General features: G+C 41.9%; 1 protein-coding gene across 1 annotated transcript; it reads right to left on the bottom strand.

The window, feature by feature from the left end:
• Positions 1-390: 390 nt before the first annotated feature.
• Positions 391-4,349, bottom strand: LOC143733409 (platelet glycoprotein IX-like). Its single transcript, XM_077225118.1, has 2 exons — positions 4,199-4,349; positions 391-1,270 (listed from the first exon to the last, which is right to left on the bottom strand). Exons 1-2 carry the CDS (start codon positions 4,254-4,256, stop codon positions 576-578), a joined length of 753 nt encoding a protein of 250 aa, XP_077081233.1. The 5' UTR covers positions 4,257-4,349; the 3' UTR covers positions 391-575.
• Positions 4,350-7,518: the final 3,169 nt, after the last annotated feature.

The raw sequence follows: 7,518 nt of genomic DNA, 5'->3' as shown, positions 1-7,518 counted from the left end.
TTGATCTCAACATTACAAACATTGAGAGAAAAACAGAGAAACAGAACAACTTCAGTACAATCATGGGAAATGAGGCACAGGTGAGAACAATTGCACATGATAAAATGGCGGGAAACTGAAATGAAACACTGAGGGCCTCTAGTGGCCAAAACTAGTCCACAAACCTTACAATATTATTATAGCTTTTATTTTATTTTAATAATTAATTTTTTTTATATATATATAATTTTTTATTATTGTTTTTTTTATTTTATCAATAAAATATGTATATATGTTTTTTTTATAATTCATTTTTATTTCAGTTATAGTTATATTAGTACTTATTGTCTTGGCAAATAGAACAAATAAAATACGTTTTCCCTTCCCAGTTAATGCTTTTTTCATCAGAGGTTGTTTTCTTTTCTTTTTTACCACAGTACACTGACTAAAATCCACCTTACAGAGAAAAATATAAGTAACTGGCAGGATTTACAATTTCCTTATATCTCAGTCCATGTTACAAATCAAATCAAAGCACAATTGCAGTGTCCCACTACACACAAGCAAGTGAGGGGATTAGTGTAGAGTTCAGTTTCTCATGGTACTTTAATCTTAATGTTGTGTTGCTTGTGCAGGACGTCCAGTATCTGAGGGAGGATGTCCATGTTGAGTAAAGGCTTGTCCATGTCATCCCCAATGCTACATCTCACCCTCGCTCTGTGCTTGGGTTTGAGCGATCGAAGAGATTCTGCCTCAAATCCAGTGTGTCTCTCATCAATGCCCAGAGTAAAGGTAGAGTTTCTTGCGAGTTGCACGCACCACAGCAGCAAACCAATGAGAAAGCAGAGCATTGAGCATAAGATGGTGTTATAAAGCCACTCAGAGCAGGAGTCAGAGGCACAGGAGGGCAGATCGGCATCAGTGAGCTCATCGATGGGCCTGTGGGCTAGTTCTGGAGGACTGGCACACACCGGACTCACAGAGACGGCTTTATTTCTCTGAAGCCACTGTCTCAGGTACAGGATCCTGCAGTCGCAGTGGAACGGGTTCCCGGATAGGTTGAGCAGCTGCAGGTTTGTAAGCATGTCTAAATGCCCTGGAGAGATGGTGGTGAGGAGGTTATTCTGCAGCAGGAGATCTGTGGTGTTGGCATGAAGCTGAGGGAGCGTTCTCAGGCTCTGCGAGCTGCAGTTCACACGCACACCTTTATACAGGACAGTCGTGCACCTGCAGGAGTCACAGCTGACGTGTGCAAACACTGAGCTCAGAACAAGAGAAAACAGCATCCTATCTGTGGAGAACACACACAGATGATACAACAGTTAGACATATCCCAACTGTGACCATATATTTTTATAGCATTTTCATGTATTTTTTTTAAAATAATTTTATTTGTAGAATTTGTATTACTATGTTTCTTGTTGTATCTGTATTTGTATATGTGCACTGGAAGGCTTCAGTACCAAGGAAAATTCCTTGTGTGAGCAAGCACATTTGGCAATAAAGCTCTTTCTGGTTCTGATCTTCAGAAGAAGAGAATTATGTGTACTCAACTTCATTAAGATCATTAAGTGTCTCGTTCTCGAGCACCAGGCACTGTTTTATGCGGATGAGCGGCCGGACCGCATTAAGGGTTTTCTGTCAGAACGGTGTCGTGTTACCGGCTCCTAAGTTAATAACTAATGATCGTTGCGACGGAAGTGAATCAATCAAAACTAACTTTAGCTGGACAATAACTTTATTCTAGAGCTGCTGTTAAGCCAAAACAATCTCTGTTACTGTAATTTCTATTATCACTGTAAATCTGTTTTGAAACAATCCATACTGTTAAAATTGCTGTATAAATGAAGGTGATTATTCTAACTAATGTTCCTAAAAATCCTACAAGTCTTAAGTAGTTTCTGATATTCATTTGTCTTTGGGTATATAACCTCATATTTACTGGTAACACTCTACAATAAGGTTCATTAGTTAACATTAGTTAACTACTTTAGTAGTAACTTAGAATGAACAATACTTCTTCAGCATTAATTAATCTTAGTTAATATTAATTTCGACATTTACTAAAACATTTTAAAATCAAATTTGTTAACATTATTTAATGCACTGTGAACTAACATAAACAATGAACAGCTGGATTTTCCATTTTAAAATTTTTAACAAAGATTAATTAATACTGTAACAAATTTATTGCTTATTGTTATTTATGTTAGTTAATGCATTAAGAAATGTTAACTACTGAACCTTATTGTGGAGTGTTACCGATTTACTGTAGAAAAGAGGTACTGTAAAATCCTCTCAACATCGGAAAGGCCTGTCTGTTCATGAATGTGGTTATATCAGTATCAAGTAATATTAAACAAGTACAAGAACGTTCACGACCAAGTGCAAAGCTCTATCAGCAGCATCTGTGACAGGTATACGAGCTTGATAAGACTCTACTGAACAAAGAAGATCTGTGTTGAAATGTTTTGCCTCGAGCGTACACACTAGCAGAATTACATTTTGTTTGCATCATTGATCATTATTTTCCTGTTATCACTGTAGAGCTGCTTTGAAACATTCTGTATTATATAAAGCGCTATAGAAATAAAGATGACTTGACTACAATAGGCATACAATACTGATTTTCATAAGACAAACCCAGAATGCATAGTGATAAAATAAATCCAAGATAATAGATCTAACAATGATGGAGAGTAACATTGATTATGAATATAATTACCTAAAATAATCAATGACACATGTTCAGTGTAATAAAAAAGTCCAGTATTTGTATGTGTATTTTTAGGCTGATAAATTGAACAGTTTAGCTAAATGCTAACATCGAACTCTACTGAAATCATTTGTGATTTGCGGGAATAGGACAGAAAATAATTGCGACCTAACCTTAAATGTGTAGAAACAAGCAAAAATGGCTATACTGATTAGCAAAACTAATATACACCAAAAATGGGCATGAAAATTTTATTTTTGGAAGAATTAAAATCAGCACTTTATCCTTTTTTAACATTTCAAAACTGTAAACACAGTTTGTTGTTGTTTGTCACAGATGTTTTCCATAGAGCTTAACTTGTGTTGAATTTGAATTGGAGTTCAATAATAAAGAACAACAATAAAACAAAACAATTATTACAAAAAAGAGATCAGTATGTAACGTCAGTATGTCTATCAGTGATGCTGAAAAGGTCATACATCTCAAGGTTAGACATAATAAACGGCACTGACGAGGACTGTGGCTGTCGAGTGTGCTTCTGCCACGCTGACACTACATATATTGGCTAATTTATAAAAGGTATGAGCTTTTTGACAGATATGGTTTAAAAAATAAAAGTCATGGAAATGTAGCCCTCATTGTTTCTTGACAGTTTAAAGAGATACACATAAATATTGTACGTGTGCACAGGCCTATAATCACCCCACTAACGACATTTAGTCAGCCATTAGCTGTAAAAAGAGCATTTCATGGTATAATATCAATTAGAATTCGAGGCAGACTCAGTTTTAAAATGCTTTTATTATTAATTTAGTGAGAATGTGATGTTAATATATAGTAACAGATATTGGGTTGAAACTGTGATCAAACTAACTCATTAAATTATGATAAAAAGAGCAATAAGACAAAGTGCATACAGTTATAAATGCTGAAGTTATGTGAATATATACTAAATTGTCATTTTCATGGTTATGAGTATAGAGTTTGTGCATTACTCACCTGTTTTTGTGTAAAAGGTGTGTGATGCGATATTGTTATCAGTTATACTTCTATGCCGTGTAAGAGTGATTATAGAACACGTTTATGTTTATTGTGTTATGTTTATGGATTTAGAGAAGGTAACCGGTGTCAATAAAAATGTGTCCAGTGTCATGTATATGCATAAATGGTTGCACTATGGGACATTATATTTATTTCTGATACATGGTTAAGAAAACTGACGCTAGTAGAGTGAAAGAGCGCTCGTGTACACGCAATGGAGAGTGTTCACAACATAACGTGTCTTTATTATTTATTTTTCAGAAATAAATGTGTTGCATCAAGGACGAGCACTGCCTCATTTTTAAGAAGTGTGACAGAAACAGACAAGCCTTTGAGCAGAAATGCCCAATTCAACACTCTAACTATAACAACATAATGTTCCTTATTTGGACACTTAAGTCACACTTTTAAAAAAAGTGTAAATAGGCAGACTTGTGCATGCATAATGGATGTAAGACCTACCTTTTAGCATATGTGGGGGTGTCTGATAATCATCTTGGGTGTAGGCGGAGAGGAACATCCACGTTTATTCTTTCGAACGTTTCTGTATATTAAAATGGGCATAACTGGTGCTGTAAACCTTAAACCACTGGAAATGTTTTTCTCATGTCTAATAGTTTTTCTTGACCAATAAGAGCTCTATGAGTGTGCAGGTCATGTGATCATCACTGGGTGGCCTGTGTGAGCAGGGGATAAGACTATCTGCCAAGAGCACATCAGACATGCCCTGCATGTTTATATCTGCAGTTGAGATCAGTTCAAAAATACTGAAAACTGAATATCTGAATGTTTAGCCTGCAGTGGGTACATGCCACCAAAGCAAAATTGACTTTCGTATTCAAATTGTTTATTATTAGGATAAAACCCTTGAGAAGTATCCTCTCGTTTTCGAGGGGGTCCCAACATAAAACACAATAATTAGCTACATAACAACAGAGAAATGAAAAATCAAAACAAACAAACAAACAAACAAACAAACAAACAAAACAACAATAAAACAACAACACTGCCTGCATATGTTCATCAATAAATTACAACCACCAAAAAGACAATAATAAGAAAATAAGTAAGCAGTAAAAGTATAAGTGAATTTCTAACTATAGTCAAATATAAACATTAAGTATGGACAATAGATCTAAAGATTGTATGCATCTCTAATAACAGAGGCAGTTTATCTTAAAGTTGTCAGACAGGGCATGTTTAAAGGTGCAGTGTGTGACTTTTAGCAACATCTAGCGGTTCGGTTGTGAGTTTACACTAAGGGCTCAGCCCACTGCTCACCCCTGCCCTTTCGAAGAAGCTACGGTGTCTCAAACAGGACAAACATCGTCGTCTGAGACGGCAGAGAATAGCCAGAGTAAAGCAAGTTTCTGTACCACAGTCCATTATAAACCACATCATGGATAAAGTTTACAAAGCCATAGTCAGGTGAGGATCAAGGGTCTTAATACGCAATATAATAATAGTAATTAGTTGATTGTCTCACGAACGTAACCAGCAAATTTCCCCCCACATAGCAAACCCATAATACAGCGAGGGAGAAGAACCACATGAAACGTCTCGGTTATGTATGTAACCCTCGTTCCCTGAGTAGGGAACGGAGACGTTACGTCGGATGGCGACGAATGGGGTTTCGCTTAGAAAGCCTATCAACTTCGAGTATTACAAAACGAGCCAATGGCAAAGAAATGCCATGGGTCTACGGAATTTGCATAGCGTATCTCCGCCCCACCTCGTGGGTATAAAAGGAGGACGCCGGCAACATGCAGATATGTTTATTCGCTGAGGAGCCAAGACTGAGCTCAGGCGATCCCCGCGGTACAGCGGAAAGGGGCAGGCAGACGTAACGTCTCCGTTCCCTACTCAGGGAACGAGGGTTACATACGTAACCGAGACGTTCCCTTTCGTTGTCACTCCGAGTTACGTCGGATGACGACGAATGGGGTTACCAGTCTAATCACGCCACCTTCTCAGCTGTCTTCCAGTGCCCTGCGTAAATCTGAGATCCCTGTCGTGAGACCGGCACGGACGAAGGACTCCTATTTAGCACAGGAATACCAAGGTACACTGGGGAGCATATCCCAAAGTTTAGGAGAAATATGCAATTACTGCCAACCCAGGGGGGACTTAGAGAATACACATATGACCCGAAGGAGACATATGGAGAACACTGGGGTGTCCAGCCGCAGGTGGAATATTTCAACCCCAGGGGTGGCAAGGTGGCTTGCCAAGGGAAAGACACATGCTCAAAGAGGCTTACAGTGGAAATACACATGTGGGGATCGCTCAGAGGAGGGACCATGCACACGGGAGGCACCTAGCCGACGCGCAGGCAATAGACACTGGCGCCGACGTCAGGAGTGCTGGAGGAGCTCAGGGCTTTCGGGGAAGCTCACCTGAGGAGAATATCGCACGTATCCAGTCCGTGGAGTGGAATGGCGAGCAAGCGAAGACACCTGAGCGGGTCCGGTACTAGCTGGTTGAAGCGAGTACACGAGAGGACACTGGCTCCACTCGGAGATTATAGAATCTGGTGAATGTGTTAGGTGTCGCCCAGCCTGCAGCTCTGCAGATGTCTGTTAGCGAGGCGCCATGCGCTAGAGCCCAAGGGGATGCCACACTCCGGGTGGAGTGGGCAGTCACACCAAGGGGGCACGGTCGACCTTGCTGCTGGTATGCCAAAGCAATGGCGTCCACTATCCAGTGAGACAACCTTTGCTTTGAGAGAGCCTTTCCCTTCAGCTTCCCACCATAACAGACAAAGAGCTGGTCTGAGGTCCTGAAACACTGCGTTCTGTCCAAGGCTGGGTCTGCCTCCTCCAGGGGCAGCGCTTGCAGGTTCACCACCTGGTCCCGGAAGGTGCAGGTCCCCTACCCTCTTGATGGAGGCCAGTGCAACCAGGAGCGCTGTCTTCATTGACAGGAACTTAAGCTCAACTGATTGTAGAGGCTCAAAGGGAGCACTCTGCAGGGCAGTTAGAACCACTGAGAGGTCCCAAGAGGGAACGAGAGGAGGGCGAGGAGGATTTAGTCTCCTCGCTCCTCTCAGGAACCTGACGATCAGGTCGTGCCTCCCAAACGACTTACCTTCAACAAAGTCATGCTGTGCGGCAATGGCGGCGACACAGACTTTTAGGGTGGAGGGAGACAGCCTTCGCTCCAACCCATCTTGTAGGAAGGAAAGCACGACACTGATCGAACATCTCCGGGGGTCTTCTCGGTGAGAAGAGCACCAGTTGACGAAGAGGTTCCACTTCAGCGCATAGAGATGTCTCGTGGACGAAGCTCTAGCGGAAGTGATGGTAGCCACCACCGGTGGTGGTAGGGTACTCAAACCTACCTCGTCCCATCCAGGAGCCACACGTGGAGGTTCCAAAGATCGGGACGAGGGTGCCACAGGGTGCCCCGTCCCTGAGAAAGGAGGTCCTTCCTCAGAGGAATGGGCCAAGGAGGTGCTGTCGCGAGGAGTACAAGTTCGGAGAACCAGGTCCGGGTGGGCCAGTACGGCACGACCAGAATGACCTGCTCCTCGTCCTCCCTGACCTTGCGCAGGGTCTGCGCAAGAAGGCTCACTGGGGGAAACGCATATTTGCGGCCCGCGGCCAGCTGTGCGCCAGTGCATCCGTGCCGAGCGTGCCCTCGGACAGGGAATAGAACAGGGTGCAATGGGTCGAGTCGTGAGAGGCAAACAGATCTATCTGAGCGTCCCCGAACTGGTCCCAAATCAGCTGAACCGACTGGGGATGGAGTCGCCAATCTCCCAGGAGGGGCTGAAGCCGTGA

Source organism: Siphateles boraxobius, unplaced genomic scaffold (assembly GCF_051911475.1).
Source record: "Siphateles boraxobius isolate OS27281-9 unplaced genomic scaffold, OSU_SipBor_1 99, whole genome shotgun sequence".
Classification (NCBI taxonomy): domain Eukaryota; kingdom Metazoa; phylum Chordata; class Actinopteri; order Cypriniformes; family Leuciscidae; genus Siphateles; species Siphateles boraxobius.
Note: the sequence above shows the minus strand (reverse complement) of the source record. Positions and strands in the feature narration are given on the sequence as shown.